Here is a 19,111-nt window from a genome sequence, read left to right on the forward strand (position 1 = left end):
CTCAGACTGGTGCGTAAAAGCTAGTTTAAAAGACAACTTTTAATCTAAAAGTTACAAAATAGTACATTACGATACAAGTGCGTAAAAAAGGAAGTTCGAAACGAGTGGCGATAAATTAAAACACGACCGAAGGGAGTGTTTTAAATCGACACGAGTATCGTACGACGTTTTTCAGTACAGATGGCCCTCCGAAGTTTCGACCTGGCATATAATGGACCACTTCTCGCACTAGTGCGTAAAAAAAGCACCATCTGTACTGAAAAGGTACTTAATTCATAATTCATAATTCATAATTCATTTATTGCTTTTATGGGTTTTACAAGATTTTATAACACATATTTAAGTTCCAGCATAAACCCCGTTAGGGCACAGCAATGTAAGCACTTACAGACTAGGTCTTAAAAACTAGCACACAGTAAAATATTAAAACGTATTAGTAAGATACTCCTTTATATTATAAAAAGAGTTTTCAATCAGAAACTTTTTGAGTTTCGAATAGAATATTGACTCTTTCTCTATCTGTTTGAGTTCTAAAGGAATGTTGTTGTACACTGTTACTGCCATATGATACGGTCCAGAATTTACTATTTTTAAGTTTGTAAAAGTACTTGCTAGTTTATTTCTTTTCCTTAGGTTTTGATTTCTGGGAAAATTGTCTCGTGTACGCTCAAATAATTGATTTTGTAGGTACATACATATAGTTAAGTACTTGTGGAAACAAAATCTACACTAGAGCGAAGAAAAGCGTTATGTTTATTAAATCCAGTTTAATCTCATTGTCCCTATCGCCCTATCGGTATATAAGAGCAGTATATTGAATAGCCTGCAGTGCCAGTGGAAAAGTGCCCACTCAAAGCATTTCGGTGATTGCAGAATAACCCACTGTGAGCTGCGTGTCAATATTTTGGGTTATTACACAATTACACAATACGGTAAACTATTTTCCTAAAAGCGTGCGTTCTATGCGAATGTTTACGCTACACCCCAATGTTTAGATTAGTCGAGTGTTATGAAGTTATGATAATGGCGCGGCTGGCCGCCGTCGTCAATTTAATACAATCCTTACTTTAATCAGGACGGTCGCCACACGTATATTTAAGATAAATAGAAGCATTATTAATTGTTTAGCAGTGTCAAAAATATAAACAGGTTTAGGGAGTAAAGGTGGTAGTGAAGTTTTATCCACTGGCCTTAAAACATTTCCAGGCCTTATTTTTATTTATAAGCCGTAAAAAATCAACATCTTCTAAATTTAATCTGCGAGTTGTTCCGTACAGATTCAAAACGGTCAGTAATATAGATTTAAAAGAAGATTAATGACCAAGAATGTCCCCAGATTGTGTAGTCGCTCTCAAGCTAGAATGCCGCAAAAGATTTTAATACGAGTATGAACGATTTCGTTTGAATTGAGTAATTTTTTTACAATGAGTAAGATTGAGGTACAGTACAACCGAGAGCCGACGGCCTGATGCGCTGGTTGGCGCTGTGCTGCGCGCTGTGCAGTGCGGTGGGCCGGCGCTTTCCGCTGCCGCCGCCGCCGCACCGCGACGTGGAGACCAGCTCGGGCGTGGCGCGCGGCTACCTGCTGCCGCGCCCGCCGCACTACGCCTTCCTGGGCCTGCCCTACGCGCGCGCGCCCCAACCTCACACCAGGTTCCGGGTAAGAGCCACGAACACTGTGTCCTGCGACTCCTGCGCAACGTGGCGCCGCGCCGAGCTCGGGCGCAGAGCGCAACCCGAGACTAGCCAAGGTATTAAGTTTAGCGCAACACTATGTGTTCTACGCGACAGTCACATCTCGTTCCGATCCACTACATGCAGTAAATCTTGCATCCATGAAGCAAACATTTCAGAGGGTCACTTCACTTGTCATTATTTATTACTGGAATTAATTCCTGTTTAGTATTTTTCAACCCGTGAATGCCACTTCTTCCCTTCTGAATTTGGAGGTAAAGCGCTCATTGTTGCAACATATTCCGTTATTTCCGTTGAAGGCATGTCCTAACAAGAATTGCTTTGCAACACGGACTTTTACAGGATATGTCAATTGTATGTACCTCTGTCAGGAGACTCAGGAGGACTATTAAGTTTTCCAATAAAGTTGTTTTTATAAACTTAACGCCATTCCTATATTTACTTAATCTCATGCGGCTCATTGCTTAGCGAGAAACAAAAATGCAGATTTGTATAATTATTCAGGGCCTCAACTTGAATAACAGTAGGTAAATAACTAAGGGCCGTCCTCGTCCCCGCGGAGCCGGCCCGTGGCTGTCCGCATTAAGAGGGCTTTCGTGTTAATAACCACAAAATTAAAATTTTGAAAAAACCCCCGACTGCGACATAGTGGACCGATTTTCATTAAACATGGCTATGAACACTCCCGACTAACTCAGCTTTCAGACAAAAAAAACTAAATCTAAATCGGTTCATCCGTTCGGGAGCTACGATGCCACAGACAGACACACACACAGACAGACAAACAGACAGACAGACAGACAGACAGACAGACGGACAGACGGACAGACAGACAGACAGACAGACACGTCAAACTTATAACACCCCTTCGTTTTTGCGTCGGGGGTTAAAAATAGTGAAATCGCAACCGAGCGCTCGATCATACCGTGTGTGGTATCAAATTAAAGGGCTTTGCGAGTAGTTTATAAATATATATCACATTATAGGACTTTTTCTACTTGGTCTAACAAAATATGAGAAAATGTCCAAAAGTAGTAATAATTGTACCGGTGAAGGCTCGTTTTCAAAAAATTGGCAAAAATCAATAATAGCAATTTATAATCACTAAGGCATAACAGCAATTTAAGTAAACGTTGCAGATTAATTTAGTACAAAACTTACTTCGATTTGATGTAGATTTTCAAAGAAATTGTCACTTAATTTTAGGTAATTTCTGAAAAAATTGAATTCGCCTTAGGCTAGTTTATTCTTTTTCAAAAACTTAAAATAAAAATCTAGTCTGAAATGATTGTGGTACAGGATATACGAATTATAAATTTACCCGTTTTAATATTCAAAATTGTCCAAATTTTACAAATAAGATCGACTGATTCAGCTCTATACGTGCGTTTTTCTAAACGTGCATTAGAGAAAAATTCATAATTAATTTAGTGAGTTAGTTTTCAAAAATCCAGTCTTATAAAAATCAAGATAATAAGATGCTCTAACTGGAACTTGAATTAAATAAATCTATTGGATAACGGAAAGTGTAGTATTTCACCGACTAAAACTATCAATTTTACATTCTTTTGACGTTTTTTTTGAAAGCAGCCTTAATTCGGTGATAACCGCCAATACTATCGGCGTATATAGGTACACGCGCCGCCGCCGATCGCTATCGGCGCGATTATCGTGGCGCCACGCCTCTGCTTTAAAATAACTAATTTATCCAAGAGAGCATATACGGTTTCAACAAAATATAAACATAGCAACACACAAACTTTATAACAAAGCTGTCGGTAGCGGTACGTGATCGCGAATGATTGCTAACACAAATGTTTAGGCGTTAACACTTGTACCTATGTGGTTGTTTCGCTTTTCGCTGTATCAATGATATACACACGTGGAAGCGCTTCCATGTGATATTAATAAGCTGATAAACTTGATGGCCCTCTGCTGAGGAAACAACATCAATTTAGTACGTAGATTAATTTTGCTGATCAAAATATAAAATAAAGACCGCATAATACACCAATGCTATGAAAAGATGGAATTAATTAGCTAATTGGTTAGACTCTGATATCAGGCCCTGTAGTAATAATGAATACTGGTGTTCCCAGGCTGCGGAGTCGCCTGTGCGGTGGGACGGCGTGTTCGAGGCGGCGTACCGCGTGCGCTGCGCGCAGCCCGGGCAGCGCGGCGACCCCGCCTGCCTCGTGCTCAACGTGTTCGCGCCCGAGCGCGCCGCCGCCGCCGCCGCCGCCGGCCCCGTGCTCGTGCACCTGCACGCCGGACACTTCGCCACCGGGTACACTACTCTAGCCGAGAGCCGGCCGCTGCCGCTGCTCCAGCTTCCATTGCATGCCTATCGAAAACAGCTCCGCACATAATAAAGGACAGTGGGCGAAACGGCCTACGTGAGCAAGTCCTTACAATATCTTGGAAATACACACGAATATAATCGTTCGCTTGCATAAAGTTATTAGTTTACTAGCGCGCAGGGACTAATAAGCCTACAGTTGAACCTGTTCGTTTGTTGCATTTCAGATGGGGATCTCACAGCGCACCTCCTCGCCTCCTGCAGGAGTTCGTGGTGGTGACGCTGAACCACCGCCTCGGCGCCGACGGGTTCCTGTGCCTGGGCACGCGGGCGGCGCCCGGCAACGCGGGGCTCAAGGACCTGGTGGCCGCCTTGGAGTGGATCCATGATAATATTGAGAAATTCGGCGGGGACGCCTCGCAGGTTTGCTGTTCGGATACGTACGCACGTTGCGTTCCTATTCAACGTATTTGGCTAAAAATTTAAACCTAGAGGAGGCTTTAATTATTTTTATGCGATAGAAGGCAAACGAGCAAACAGGTCGCCTGATGGTAAGAGCTCACTGCCACCAATGGACACCCGAAACACCAGAAGGATTGGTCGCCTTTAAGATGGGTGTGCGCTCTTCTTGAAGGTCGTATCGGTTCGGAAACACCGCAGGCGACAGTTCATTCCATAATTTAAGCTGTGCACGTTTAATTGTTTTAGATGAGCATTAGGAGTGATGTATAAGGACAGCATGTTGTATGGCGCAGGTGACGCTGTACGGGACGGGCGCGGGCGCGGCCGCCGCGGAGCTGCTGCTGCTGTCGGGCGCCATCGACGGGTACGTGCAGCGCGCCATCCTGGAGGGCGGGTCGGCGCTGGCGCCCGCCGCGCTGGCCGCCGACCCCGCCGGCGCGGCGCTGCAGGTGGCCGAGGCGCTCGGCTACGAGGACGACGGTACCAAAACTAATGAACACCTCACTGATTTCTACCAGAACATCCCCGTTGAGAAAACGCTCAATTATTCTAACAGGTTTGCGCCCTGCGTTGAAAGCGTGGCAGAGTACTCTTCGGCTTTATTAATTAAGGACCCTAGAGAAATTTTACAAACTGGCATATTCAAGTCTATCCCTCTTTTAATTGCGTACTCGAAAGAACGATCGTTGGACGACGACGAAATGTTCCAAACTTTGCCGCATAAGTTTGAAGATCTTCTGCCGAACAATTTATTATTCGACAGTGAGGAATTAAAGAAAAGAGTCGGTGAGCAGGTGCAGGAAACTTACTTTGGCGGGCAGGAGGCGGGCGCGGACATAATAGAGCACTTCGAGAGCTACATGAACGACGTGTTCGCGGCGTACCCGGCCGTGAAGAGCGCCGCGCTGCACGCGGCCGCCAGCGACGCGCCCGTCTACCTCATGGAGTTCAAGCCCCGGGACCAAACTAATACCATTTATCAATATGTTTTTGGTAAAGAATCCCTTAATGAAGTAGAGGAAGAAATTGCTGTGAAATTGGTGACCATGTGGAGTAACTTTTTGAAGTTTAGGTGAGACTCGACAGTGAATATTCAGTCACTTCACTTGAAACTTATAAATCCACTCTACCACCTTAGGATATATCAACCTTTTCTTGTTTTTACTCATTTAGGGGCAGTTGCATCGACCACATTTGACAGAAACACCATCGTCACGCAGCACGCGTCTCCTATGGAATTTCCCATACAATAAAATTTAACGAACGCTTTAACGGTGACAGACGGTTTGATGCAACCGGCCCTTAATGGTGGTATTTTAATGATTGCTAGAGCCCGTTTTAAACTTTTTCGAACATGCATTATGAATAATATGATATCTAGTTTTTAGAATTCAATAAAATAAAAATAAAATAGCAATATCGCCAATAGGAGACAATAAGGACTATATTTTTATGAAAATCTAGTTCAATTTTATACGTCTAAATGTTTAAATATGAGTTCGACTTTGACTTTGAAGCCTTCAATATTATAACATGTACTTTTCATAATACCTACACAATTGCAACGAAACAAAGCTACATTTACTCAAAACCAAATATAATTGGCTTTCTTTTACTAATCTTATACCTATATCAACTAATGCATGCATACACTGATTAGGTCTAATTAATCGAACAACATATTTGCTATAACTTTTGCATAAATATTGTAGTGTATTTAACTAGTATATAATTTGAATGAGACTTGAATGAATGAATCAATGAATGAATGAGACTTTATTCGAATTTGCTGCTACTACTACTATGCGATGAATAAAAAGTGACTGTATTGATTATAATATTATTAATAATATAAAATGAATAATAATATTTTTCTAGTGACCCTACACCCTTGGAAACTTCGATATTGCCAGAAATATGGCGGCCAGTCACTGTCCGCATAAGGAACGAGAGGCCGGACATCAGCACCGCCGCGTGCCTCGTGCTGGACCTGAGCCAGGTCACGCTGGAGATGGGCGTGCCCAGCTCGGGGCACACCTTGCCCATTTGGGACCACATTTACGAAATCTTCTATAAATCGCACACACCAAAGCTTCATCTGTCGGAGAGTGATGTGCTGCTGTACAATGAAGAGCTCGCTTTTATTTCCATTAAAAGCCAACATGAGAGTACCAAGAAAGGAAGTAATTCTGGAGGGAATAAAGAAAATAGACCTGATGGGGAGGGAATTGTTGAGGAAGAAAATGACAGGAACGGGCAAGATGAGGAGGGAAGTGTTGCGGGAGACAATGACAGAAACAGAGTAGATGAGGAGGGCAGTGTTACGGAAGAACAAGACCCAAACAGACAAGAGGAGGAGGGCAATGACACAAACGGACAAGAGGAGGAGCAAAGTGTTGTGGGAGACAATGACACACCTCCACCGCAGGAGGAGGGAAGTGAAGCGGAAGACAATGACACCAAGAGACAGGATGGGGCGGGGAGTGCTGACAATGACAGTCATGAAAATGATGATAAACCGAAAAATGTGAACTATGACATTTATGATAATGTTCCTGTCACAGATGATAATGCTGAAGATGAAGAGTCTGTTGGTAGTGTTGATGATTATTGAATTAAACTGATGACAGAAATATGAGAAATTATCTTTACTATTGTTAATGGTGCTAGTGACAGGGTTCGAGTCATTATGTTGTATATTTAGTTTGATATTAAAATTTCCTCTATTTACGAATTCATTGACATTCATTTTTATTGGAGCCTACAAATGTATGAGACAAATGTCATGTAAATCACATAACAGAATAAATGATTGGTAATGTAGCAACGTATTTTGAAACCGATGGTAGTATGACTTGTGTAAATATGTAAGGAAGATAAGTATTGAGGAATAATAAAAAAGCCAAAATTGGAATCTATTACTGAGATAAATGTACATCTCTGCTGCCAACATGTACAATTTTGTATCTGAAGATATACTTATAATTGGTGCTGAGTGATGATTGTGTTGCTCTTCAATAAATAGGTGCACTAATTTCCCTACGTTATTCAAGACCATTGTTCTCAATGTACATAAAACTCCATCAACTAGTTAGAATTTATTTTGAAATTAAATCCAAAATTTTAATATCATAAATTATAAATCCATACTAATATTATAAATGGGAAAGTGTGTGTGTCTGTTTGTTTGTCTGTCTTTCGCGGCAAAACGGAGCGACGAATTGACGTGATTTTTTAAGTGGAGATAGTTGAAGGGATGGACATGGAATAAGGCCTTCGGGTTGGAAGGTCAGATGGCAGTCGCTTTCGTAAAACTAGTGCCTACGCCAAATCTTGGGATTAGTTGTCAAAGCGGACCCCAGGCTCCCATGAGCCGTGGCAAATGCCGGGATAATGCAAGGAGGATGATGAGTTGAAGGGATGGACATAGGCTACTTTTTGTCTCTTTCTAACGCGAGCAAAGCCACGGGCAAATACTAGTAATATTATAAATAGTGTGTGGCAAAACGGAGCTACAAACTGACATGTTTTTTAAAGTGGAGATGGTTGAAGGGATGGAGAGTGACATAAGCTACTTTTTGTCTTTTTCTAACCCCCACTTCCCTATAATGGGGGGTGAAAGTTTGTAAGGAGCATTCCGCAGTTTTCAAATTTAATGTGAGCAAAGCCGCAGTCAAAGGCTAGTTCAGTATAAATAAATGTACAAACTATTGTTGGCTATATAATTGTACAAGTACAGACATTTACACAAAAAAGTATAATTTTAATGTAACTTTCCACCTACAAAATTATGGAAATGAAATTTTCATCCATAGTCATATTTTAAATTCCATATTTTAGTTAATATGAAAGTAGAAATTCCATTGATAAATGAATAAATACCTCAATGTACATTGGGTGGCATGAGGTTTGACATATTTTGTTTGAATTGTCTAGTTTCATACAATACACTGGCTATTCATTATAATCATAGGTAAGCGTGATCCACCGTAGACCGCATCATCACTTACCATCAGGTGTGAAAAAAAATAAAAAAAATCAAGATATTTACAGTCACATGTTTTGTTATTGCAATTGTTCAATGAACTGCAATCAAGCTTAAAGATCATTATCAAATGACACTACACTACATACAAAAACAACCATTCATTATTTTGTTATGAAATAACAAGTTTATCAACACTTCCAAGAAACCCCACTAATTGTTGTAAATGTAATAAAACTCCTGCTTTCAAATACTTATTCAGAGTAATGGTTAAAGAAAGTTTCACAAAAGGATTTTTATTTTCCACAGATATTTATTTTAAATTGAAAGCAAGGTGATGAAACTGATGAATATCAATATAAAATATAACGTTTGACGAACGTAATGAGCAGTCAAAGGGTAGGAGCTGTTGTTTACGCGCCGCACATTGCCCTAGATACGACACGGAGGCCCGATACAGCGTGCGGCGGGCCTACGCAGCCTGGCAGATACTCGCCTGTCTACCCTCCCTTATCACCACCCCTCAGGGCGATACCGTGTAGGCACTGCTAGTAAATATTATTAATTAAATCGGTACAATATTGTAAAGAGACCGAGAAAAAATATCGACGTCGTCAGAAACTACCGTTACCTGAACTTTCGGCGCTCCGGACACGCCAGCCGCGACTCGTCCACCTGCTGCCACTTGCCACACTATAACATAGCTCTCCTGGAACCTGTCGCGTACCACTCCGCGTTATACTTAACAAATGTAATTAGAAAAATCAACAAGTAAAAATATACAAGACAAACACGGTCCGACCACCCGTCACACACTTGACATGACACGAGTTACGTTTAGAAATCAACCATGACATCATGACAAGCGTTGAGATCCGGTTCATATTGATGTATTTAATTGGTATCCAAAAGTTATTTAAATTACTTAGTGATTAAGAACAGTTTTTATTTCATTGCCTTTTGACCAATAATTATCTCAGTAAAATAACAATCTATACCACTAAAGTTACCAATAAGAATTACTGTGTTATTTCTGAACGCATAAGGCGTTTTTCTAAGGGGATCGTGTACCAGTGCTTTAGTTATACTTCCGTGTGTACCAGGCACACCGACATTAATTTTATCCTGTCATTCTTATGTGAAAGAGAGAAAAAAATATTATCTTCTCGCTCGCACATATGAAATTCTTTATCTGTGCAACGGATAGGGTGGCGCCATCTGTGGTCTGCCATTGGAGCGAGAAAATTAACACATGGAAGAGGGTGCGCCCACGGGCGACTTTTTTGTCGCGACCATGGTCTAGTATGAAAGTGCCAAAGACTTTTACAGGGGACAGCTCAATCACATTTTTTGCCATACGAAATTGAACCTTATTACTGAAACAGAAAGTCGATCGTATCAGACTAGCGAAAACGGTCCACATGAGAGGGCATTGTTTGGGCTGGTGTCTCTCTCGCACGTGTTGCCAGTGTTAATGAGGTTCCCATAGTAGTAGTATTTTTATCTGTATATTACCTGATTTTATAACTTCTTATATTATTTTAGTGTTATATTCAAACTAGGTTTTCGATATATTTCAAAAAATTGGAAAACAATTATAATGTAATTATTTTGATGCCAATAAATCAAAGATTTATATAATTAAAAAATACCTTCAATTGGGTATTAGTAGATTTGATAGTAACTTTGAAAATTGACTGATATCCCCAATTTATGACAGTGATGACGTCACTGAATAATGTTGACATTGTCAGCAAGTGCGAGAGGGACACCAGCCCACCTCTCATGTGGACACACTTTTTGACCTAACTAAACATCTAGTCTAGTCTAGTCATCTAGTTTAATAATTCTAAATCTATGGAAAGTGCGCTCACGAAGCGACGCAACTTTTCATACAAATACGGAAGTCACCGAGCAACTTTGTCGCCCGTGGGCGCGCACCCTAAATGAACGACCGAGGCATGTACGGTCACGAACTTTAATTGTTGATCCACTTCTAGCTCATTTTATACTGGAAACATCATAGTTAAGCACAGTTAAGCTAAGAAGGGTCCAGTATAAAATGAGCTAGAAGTGGATCAACAATTAAAGTCCGTGACTGTACCAAAACCAAACCAAAATGCTTACTGTAAATTATATCGCTTTTTTTTAAGTAACTTATTAATTATCGGGCCTTTGCTAACGTTATCCATAAGTCATCATCCTCCTTGCGTTATCCCGGCATTTGTCACAGCTCATGGGAGCCTGAGGTCCGCTCTGACAACTAACCCCGAGGGTTTCGCGAAGGCACTAGTTTTTACGAAAGCGCCTGATGCCATCTAACCTTCCAACTCGAAGGGTAAACTAGACCTTATTGGAATTGGTTCGGTTTCCTCATGATGTTTTCTTGCACCGAAAAGCGACTGGGTAATTCCATGTAACAGAGTAATTTAAGTGACCAATTATTTGCATGTTTTTTTATTCATGGTGCTAATTTAAATATCAATATATCTAAGGATTAAAAGTAGGCTTATCTAGAGATAAATTAAGACTTCAATTTGCATCATAAATAAAAAAACATACAATGAAGTGGTCACTTACATTACAGTTACGTGGAATTGCCCGACTGGCAAATATCAAATGACTGAAATGACATTTCGCACATAAATTCCGAAAAACTCATTGGTGCGAGCCGGGGTTCGAACTCGCGACCTCCGGAACGAAAGTCGCACGCTCTTACCGCTAGGCCACCAGCGCTTGTGATTAAAAAAAGATTTAAAAGTTAAATACTGTACTCCCGCTTCGCCAGCGTCCAATATCACGTTAGTATGCGAGTGTGATGAAAAAAAAAATGAAAAACGGAATCAATTCTTCATCAAACAGTGTATTAAAAATTTAGGAATGTATTAGATAGGTACCGCGTTTAAAAATATTTACAAAAAATGTGTCTTGAGTTTTTCTTTCTTAAATCTAACTACAATTAATCACTTATTATATTATCTACTTATAATATCACAAATGTAAAAATATATTTTAAGTGGATTCCACCTGTAGAACAGGTTAACTACATATATAATTATTTGAGCGGCTTATGACGTTTTTATTTTAAATTCTGTATACATTTTGATTTCATATTTTGGCTGATGACAATATATGCTCTTATAATAGATAATATCTGAGTTTATTTAGCTTAAGCAGCTTAGGCACTCACTACACCTGACACAAAATTACAAACTTAATTATCTAATATAGGCGATATTTGTGGAAGACATAACAGACCTTAATAATATTAGATTATATTTTATTTTACTTCCAAGCCTTATACCTACCAGGAGGTATTCTTAGAGTGCATTTTGGACGATTATACACAAGAGTGAAAAATTCTTGAATTGCTTCGACAATGAGAATAATTGACGCCTTCACAACATTGGTCTTCAATAAAACATACAGTCTGTTCGGAAAAATAAAAGCAGTTAGAATGTATGGGGGGCTCTGAGTATATTCCGCACAGCCTATATGTTATAGTTATAGATTGTAAAATCTATCTATAGACAGATGATCTACAAATTGATGCTTAAATAGCCGATTCCCACCGGCTTGCCTAAAATTGATTACTAGTAAAGTACTACCTAATGTTAAAGTAGGTTTCTTTTTGCTCAGTGTTGCCTAGCAGAAATGTTCACCAGCCGCCACTGGTACCTAGTATCCTCTGTAGTTTGTGGTACCTAGGCATAAATGGCAAAATAGAGAAAGGCAAGACAACAAACATCAAACAGTACCACTAGAAGCACATTTAGTTACCTTGAGTTGAGCACGATTTGTTTTTACCTTGAGCACGGTTTGTCGAACTCAGTAAAAATCTAAAAATGCACAATAATGTGCTTCGTACAGTCGAGTTAGAACAAAGAGTTTATAAAGTTTGTCAGAATACATAATTTATCAAAATATCACAGCTTATTTTATCAATAAGTGTAAGTATATGACGATGTTGCTTGTGATACTTTCACAGGTAGGCACACCAATCCACAATTTTTAATATCTTTTAAAATAAGTATGTAAGTATTGCAATTGTCCAGTACATCGCTCTCTTCATAAGGCTTTTCTTATTTTACAATATAAATATGCAATTCACCGCTGCACTTATATCTTGACGAGTTTTCTCACTGTTATATGAGAAATCCAACTTATTCTAAATATTCTAGCATCGAGAGTTAAAGACGGACCGAGCTCACTCAGCGCTCTCTTTGCAATGGGGAGTGTCACGAAACGTCACAATTACCGCATTAGCGGCATTAACTATACTCTGTCAACCAAGTCTGTCAGTAAATAACAACAAAGAAAACTATATGCATCCTTTTCTTTAGGGTGTTAGAGAAAAGGATGCCTATAGTTTTCTTAGTTCTTATTTACTGACAGACTTGTTTGACAGTATATAGTGATAAGTGAGATCGGTCCAACTGTAGCTTCGCGTCCGCGTCCGGCTATTGACAGTGCTCCGTGACGTCGACGACGGTGTTCTTGCGCCAGCCGAAGCAGAAGTAGCCGACGGCGAGGCCGGCCACCAGCGCGATGCAGAGCCACACGTTGTAGGTCATGAACACCAGCATCAGCACGTACGACGCCGTCGACTGCACGATGTGGAGGAGGGTCTGGATGAAGTGACCCATTGAGAGCATCGAGTATCTGTAAATTAAATACAAAGGATGTAAATATTTAAATATGCAATAGGTATTCTAAAAAAACATAAACTATAACTAGCTATATAAAATTATTCATTGTTTCTGATTACGAAAAATAAATGAAGTAGATGGAGTAAATTAAATGAAGTAAATTAAATACAAAGGATGTAAATATTTAAATATGCAATAGGTATTCTAAAAAAACATAAACTATAACTAGCTATATAAAATTATTCATTGTTTCTGATTACGAAAAATAAATGAAGTAGATGGATGATTTTGATGCCTGAAAGCAATAATGATCGCAAAATTAAACCATGAATTTAGTCGGTCAAGAAAGATCGTTGCGAAGGTTTTAAAGGACGAGGTTCAGGTAAAGAAACTTTGTAAACCGAGAACAGTGGCATAATAAACATAGCTGGGCACCGTTATAATCAAATAGTTAACTTCGATAATCGTTAATCCGTTACTAAAAAAGTTAACTTCGTTAATCGTTAAAGCGATACATTTCGACAAATTTAACGGAAGTTAAAGTTAATCGATAATCCGTTGACACGTGATAAAACTTGAATTCTACTTGCATCAATAATCCATTATATTTATTGTATTATGTTACTGTTCAGTACAGCAAAGCCTCTAAAAACATCCCTGATAGGTCAAAACCAGAAATGTTAACAAATGTGAGTGTGTTTATTAAAACGTCCCTTTTTGTTGGTTACCATTAAGGTGAGATTTACTTGTATATTTATATGAATATACTGACAAAGCGGCTTTATAGCATTCGACAAAGTGGGACGTTTTCCAGTGCACATTCACAAATTATCGTTTTGAAGTGAATGTGGTCATAAATTATGCTCCAATACGCGGCCCTGACACAATCGCCATGGTAAAAACCTAGGATTCACTGAGTCAACGTTGGTAAAAAGCGAAGCAAAGAGAACAATACTAGCTTATATATAATTTCGTATTTTTAACGATCGACATAGGGTTTTTTCAATAGTGTTCACGTGTTTTTCGCTGCGCCGCTGGCGCCTGCTATGCTAGATTAACGATTAACGGACTAGGATAAATTTAACTTAAAAGTTAATCCGTTAATCTAAATGTTAACTTCGTTAATTAACGATTAACGGATTAATGAAGAAATATAAGATGATATAGGTACTTACTTAACGACAGCAGTGCCCCCGCAGTTCCCATTGGCGCCGCACTCGTTCTTGGTGATGTTGACCTGCGAGTCTCCGCGCACGGAGGTGGCGCGCGCGTGCAGCGCTTCCCTGTAGTACTTGAGCCCTCGTACAGCACGCCTGCCAGGAAGATGGCAACCGCTGAACCGAACAGCTCCAGCGCAGTCGTGGTCATCCACCCGCTGAACAGGATCTCTTGGCAGACTCCCGTGTGGAACTGAAAATAAGATTCAATGATTTAAGAAATGGAAAGAGTAGGTATTTAAGGTATATATTAGCTGACTAGCAGTTTGTAACCTTCCTCCTGGGTTCGAATCTCGGTAAAGGCATGAATCTGTGTGACGAATGGTTACGAAATCACCTTATCAGCAATTTTGCAAAACTAGATGTAACAGCGACATCTACCAGTGTGAAGCAGAACTAGTTTGCAGCTAGGTAGAGAGGTGGAAGTCTGAATAGTTTATAAGAAATCTGACAGATAGCGCTGTAAACAATTTTTGTGCTGCCACCTATTAGTGAATAGATGGACTTAATTAGTAAACTAGTTCACTAAGAGATGGCGCTGGAAACAATTGTTGTGCTGCCACCTATTAGTGAATAGATAGACTTAATTAGTTAACTAGTTTACTAAGAGATGGCGCTGAAAACATTTTTTGTGCTGCCACCTATTGGTAAATATATAGACTTAATTAGTTCACTAGGTTAGTGAAAGATGGCGTTGTAAAAAGTTTTATACTGCCATCTATTAGTAAATAGATGTATTTAATTAATTAATCGGTTTACCACAAGATGGCGCTGTTAATTATTTTGGTTTATGATTTTATTATTGGTTCGTCTATCGGCCGATAGATGGATGCTAATAACAGTGAAGACTAGTTCGCAGAATATCAGTATAGGTTTGTATATGGGTGTAAAACGTAAAAGTCGGAAAAAGTTAATAATTAATATTCTGAGCACGTATTCCCTAAATTCTTGGCGTTCTCACGCTCTCACTGTATTATTGACCGCATCCTGCAGCGGTGCCAAAACAATGCTTCACGCAGGAAACGCGGGCGCCAAGGCATGTGTACCACTAACACACTGGCAATTAGATGTGCATATTCGGAGCGTTTCTTTCTTTGTCATTCTTGCACAATGTAGTTTGTCATTCTTGCACATAACAAACTCCGAAGACTATTTGGCCTGAAATTCAGAATTTGTTATTTTGTTTGGGCGAATCTTGCAAACCGTTGACAATCGTTTGTCTTTGAGAATCCCGTTATTCTTACATTCTTCTCTCTTAAAAGGAAAGGAGACCAAAAACAGAGATTTGTGCGAGTGCTGCAAAGTTTTAATGAATATCAAAGTGAACGACAATTGAGGAAAAGCGCTGCAAAACTACTTATCTACATACTTACAGATGACTCAAAAATTCTAGGAAACTGTGCAAAGCAATTGAACGTGATTTTTTTACAGGGATAACGTTTTTGATTCTGGGATTCTACCAGAGTGTCTTTCAGATTAATAAGCTATCTGAATAACGCTACGTATCATCAAATTATTCAAATATAATCTACCTCCATACACGCACTTTATGTGGGCTATGATAGAAGTGTTTTTCAGATTAGGTATTAACTGAAATTTGTATGAATATTGAATGTGTAATGTAAATGTAGGTAACTATCAAGGCGAGTCGCGGACCACAGAGAGGAAGTGGTCAGATCGATACGTTCGTTGCTATCTCCGCGCGACCGCAGACGCTGACATTATCATGACATTCCGAAAGTATTCAAATAAAATATGCCCTATAGTTATTTGTTTTACGAGGGGGCAAAGTTGTTGTTTAACCGCATGTGCCAATATTGATACCCGAGCAAGCGAAAGATTCCAAAGTGGAATCTAGAGCGTTGCGAGGGTTTCAAGGCACGAAGGTTAAACAAACTTTGCTGCCGAGTGCAACACACATTTTTTCATCACACCAACACTAACAGCAATCTATTCAATATTTATGATTCAAAATAATTATTTGTAGGTAAATTCTATCAGCCAGCTCAAGGCATCAAGTAAAAAATTGTATGAAATCACTTTGCACTCTCATTTTCGAATAGCAAAATTGATCTTTAACAGTTGGTGTGGTGAAAAAGTAATTATTTGCAAACTCTTGTTCCAAACTAACCACAATATTATTTCTGAAAACAATTAATAATCAACAGTAGGTATTTATCATTAGAACACAGAAATGTCATAAACCTGCGCAACCAGCAACCTTGACCAGATTTTCAGTCTATGTTTTTGTGGGTTAGTTTTCACTCTTTTTAGGCAGTATTTTTTTTTTATTTGTGGTATAAAGTATAAATAATAGTTCTTTGCATTGTCAGTGACCTTAAATTACTTCCCTATGATCTTTGACCTTAGTTTGACATCGCGGGATATTATGAACGCGAATGACGAAGCCGAGCACGGCTTTGCTCGTGCTTTGTTCGTGTTCGGTTCGTCTAGCGTAGACCCACCTTAATATCTTGGTGGTGTTTCTTTTCTCGCCCTAGTTCACAAAGTAGGACATTTCTTGTCAAGTCGAAACTTCAAAGGGCGTACGTATGGCCCTTGGCCCTGAAAAACATTTGATCCATATATTGCTGATGCCAAGTACCTGTTACTACAGTAATCCCGTACCTGACAGCAGCGTAGACGTCTGTCTACGCACAGGATATTCCAAAGTTCTCCCCGGGCTAATAAGTACCCAAGTGTAAGTACCTAATGTGAAGGAGTACTCACCACCATGGCGTGCATGTGTCCGGAGCAGCCGTCCTCCATGTCGTGGTGGCCGTGCGCGGCGCGGCCACGCTGGCCATGTGTGCGTGCGCGTGCGCGCTGTGCTCGTGCTCCATCTTACTCAGCTACAGCTGGAAGCAGAGACAAACGCTGGTTAGTCCAGGGCTTGGAGACAAAAGGTCACTCCAACTCACGCGCCGTGACGACCCAGACGCAACTGAAGAGTGATAAAGTGAGGCCAAGACAAGTTAGCAACGATTTTGTCAGCCCCGCTTGTAGGGTTAAGTAAAGTCATAAAATATTCAGTTGATTAAAGTTTGATGTTTACTCTAGGGAGGATTTAGACGGACTCTAGAGACTTAAAGTGTTTTGTTGTCGATAGTGATAGCGGTTGTGACACTTGTGACTACTGATGTGCCGACGGAAAGTTTCCAAAATTCTGAAATTTTCACATAGGAAAACTTCGGAAACTTTCCATACTTTGTATGGACAATTGTATGGATGGAAACTTTCCATTTCATAAATTTAAATTCCCTTTATTTTTCGTGAAAGTTTCGTGAATTTTTCAAGAAATTAAAGATTTTTTTGGAAAGTTTCCGCAACTTGCACATCACTACTTGTGAGAGACAGTCACAACAATGACCTAAGGGTCATTGTTGTGACTGTCTCTCTCATCGAGTTGAGACAGTCACAACAATGACCTAAGGGTCATTGTTGTGACTGTCTCTCTCTGATCGTCAGAACTATTATATGTCTAAAACGAGTAGAAATATCATTCGATTTCTCTAGCATCGCTTGCTGCATGTTTCAAATTCGCCGAAAAGTGAGTATCTAAGTGTGTAAAGTCTCTCTTCTCTCTCTCTTTCTCTGTCCCTGGTCCCAGCTCACTAGTTGGGGTCGGGCCTCCTTATGGCTCGGCGCCAGGACGCTCTGTCCCGGGTTGTCGTGGTTGGTGACAGTTGCTTGAGGTCTCTTTGGACATTGGACCACCACGAGGCGGGCGGTCTTCCTCTTCCTCTGGATGGGTTGGGGATATCGAGCACCTTGCGGACGGCGTGGGTGTCTTCTCGTCGCATGACGTGGCCAAACCATCGCAATCTGCCCTCCTTCAGCTTGTCGGTAATAGAAGCGGTCTTAAATGTGCCCCGTATGTAGTCGTTCCGGACCTTATCCAGCCGCGTGACACCACCGGCCCACCTCAGCATTTTCATTTCATTTACATGCAATCGGTTTTCGTGTACCTTATTGGTGGTCCAGCATTCGGTGCCATACAGCATGGCTGGTCTGACTACGGACTTGTATATTTTACCCTTCGTCTTGATGGGCATTTTGGGGTCACATAGTACGCCAGTAAGCGACCTCCACTTCAGCCAAGCCGTATTAATGCGGTGTGTGACGTCTTCATCGACAGTTGCATCATTGGCGATTACAGTGCCCAGGTATTTGAATTTCGGTACTTTTGGTAGAGGGGCATTATCGATAAATATATCATTCCCTATTGCGGCCGCTCCTCCGAAATTACACTCCATGAACTCTGTCTTGGTTCTACTGATGCGTAGCCCGTGTCTCTCCAGCTGCTTCACCCATCGATCAAACCGTGTCTGCAGTGACCACGCCTCTGTAGCAGTTAAAGCGATGTCATCAGCATACAGAAGGCACCACGGAGTTGGTTCTTGGATGTCGCGTGTGATGTAGTCCATGGTTAGGTTGAAGAGCAGAGCAGATCAAGCTAACTCTTCGGCGACTTAGATAAACAGAGTTGCATGTTTGGTGTAAACTTAGCAAATTTCGTTTTCTATAAAGTATTGATTGTTAAAGAGCCGCACATCGCACCCGCACCCGTAGTCCCTCGCGCACCGTGCGTGTGTGCGAATACCGCGGACCGCGGCGCGGCGCGGCGCGGCCATTTACCGAAGTGGGTCAGGTTCATTACTCCGAGTCGCTACGCGCGCGCATTTCGGTAACCTATGACTTAACAGCTGCGTAACGCGTAACGGTGGCAGTGGACATCATAGCTTATTACAACGAATTATGTTTTATTTGTGTTTCTGTAAGATTATAAGCATGAATACAAGAT

The 19,111-nt window shown here is 40.5% G+C and overlaps 3 protein-coding genes across 4 annotated transcripts in view; 1 reads left to right on the forward strand and 2 right to left on the reverse strand.

Annotated features, from left to right (window-relative positions):
- Nucleotides 1-9,295, reverse strand: part of LOC125232560 (serine/threonine-protein kinase D1) — a 143,521-nt gene extending 134,226 nt beyond the window's left edge. The window contains exon 1 of one of the 2 annotated variants that reach the window (XM_048138278.1): nt 9,073-9,295. The gene's annotated coding sequence lies outside the window, so the exon portion shown is untranslated. The remainder of the gene's footprint in view (nt 1-9,072) is intronic. The other variant, XM_048138277.1, reaches the window with a different exon arrangement.
- LOC125232561 (juvenile hormone esterase-like) lies at nt 1,044-7,632 on the forward strand. Its single transcript, XM_048138280.1, has 5 exons — nt 1,044-1,660; nt 3,795-3,982; nt 4,222-4,417; nt 4,750-5,528; nt 6,335-7,632. Exons 1-5 carry the CDS (start codon nt 1,469-1,471, stop codon nt 7,068-7,070), a joined length of 2,091 nt encoding a protein of 696 aa, XP_047994237.1. The 5' UTR covers nt 1,044-1,468; the 3' UTR covers nt 7,071-7,632.
- Nucleotides 9,296-11,284: 1,989 nt separating the features above from the next.
- Nucleotides 11,285-19,111, reverse strand: part of LOC125232442 (high affinity copper uptake protein 1) — a 30,196-nt gene continuing 22,369 nt past the window's right edge. The window contains 4 exon segments of the mRNA XM_048138100.1: nt 11,285-13,103; nt 14,266-14,386; nt 14,389-14,500; nt 17,038-17,165. Of these exon segments, the coding sequence (XP_047994057.1) occupies nt 12,902-13,103; nt 14,266-14,386; nt 14,389-14,500; nt 17,038-17,076 (474 nt within the window). The 5' untranslated portion in view covers nt 17,077-17,165 and the 3' untranslated portion in view covers nt 11,285-12,901.

Source organism: Leguminivora glycinivorella, chromosome 13 (assembly GCF_023078275.1).
Source record: "Leguminivora glycinivorella isolate SPB_JAAS2020 chromosome 13, LegGlyc_1.1, whole genome shotgun sequence".
Lineage (NCBI taxonomy): Eukaryota > Metazoa > Arthropoda > Insecta > Lepidoptera > Tortricidae > Leguminivora > Leguminivora glycinivorella.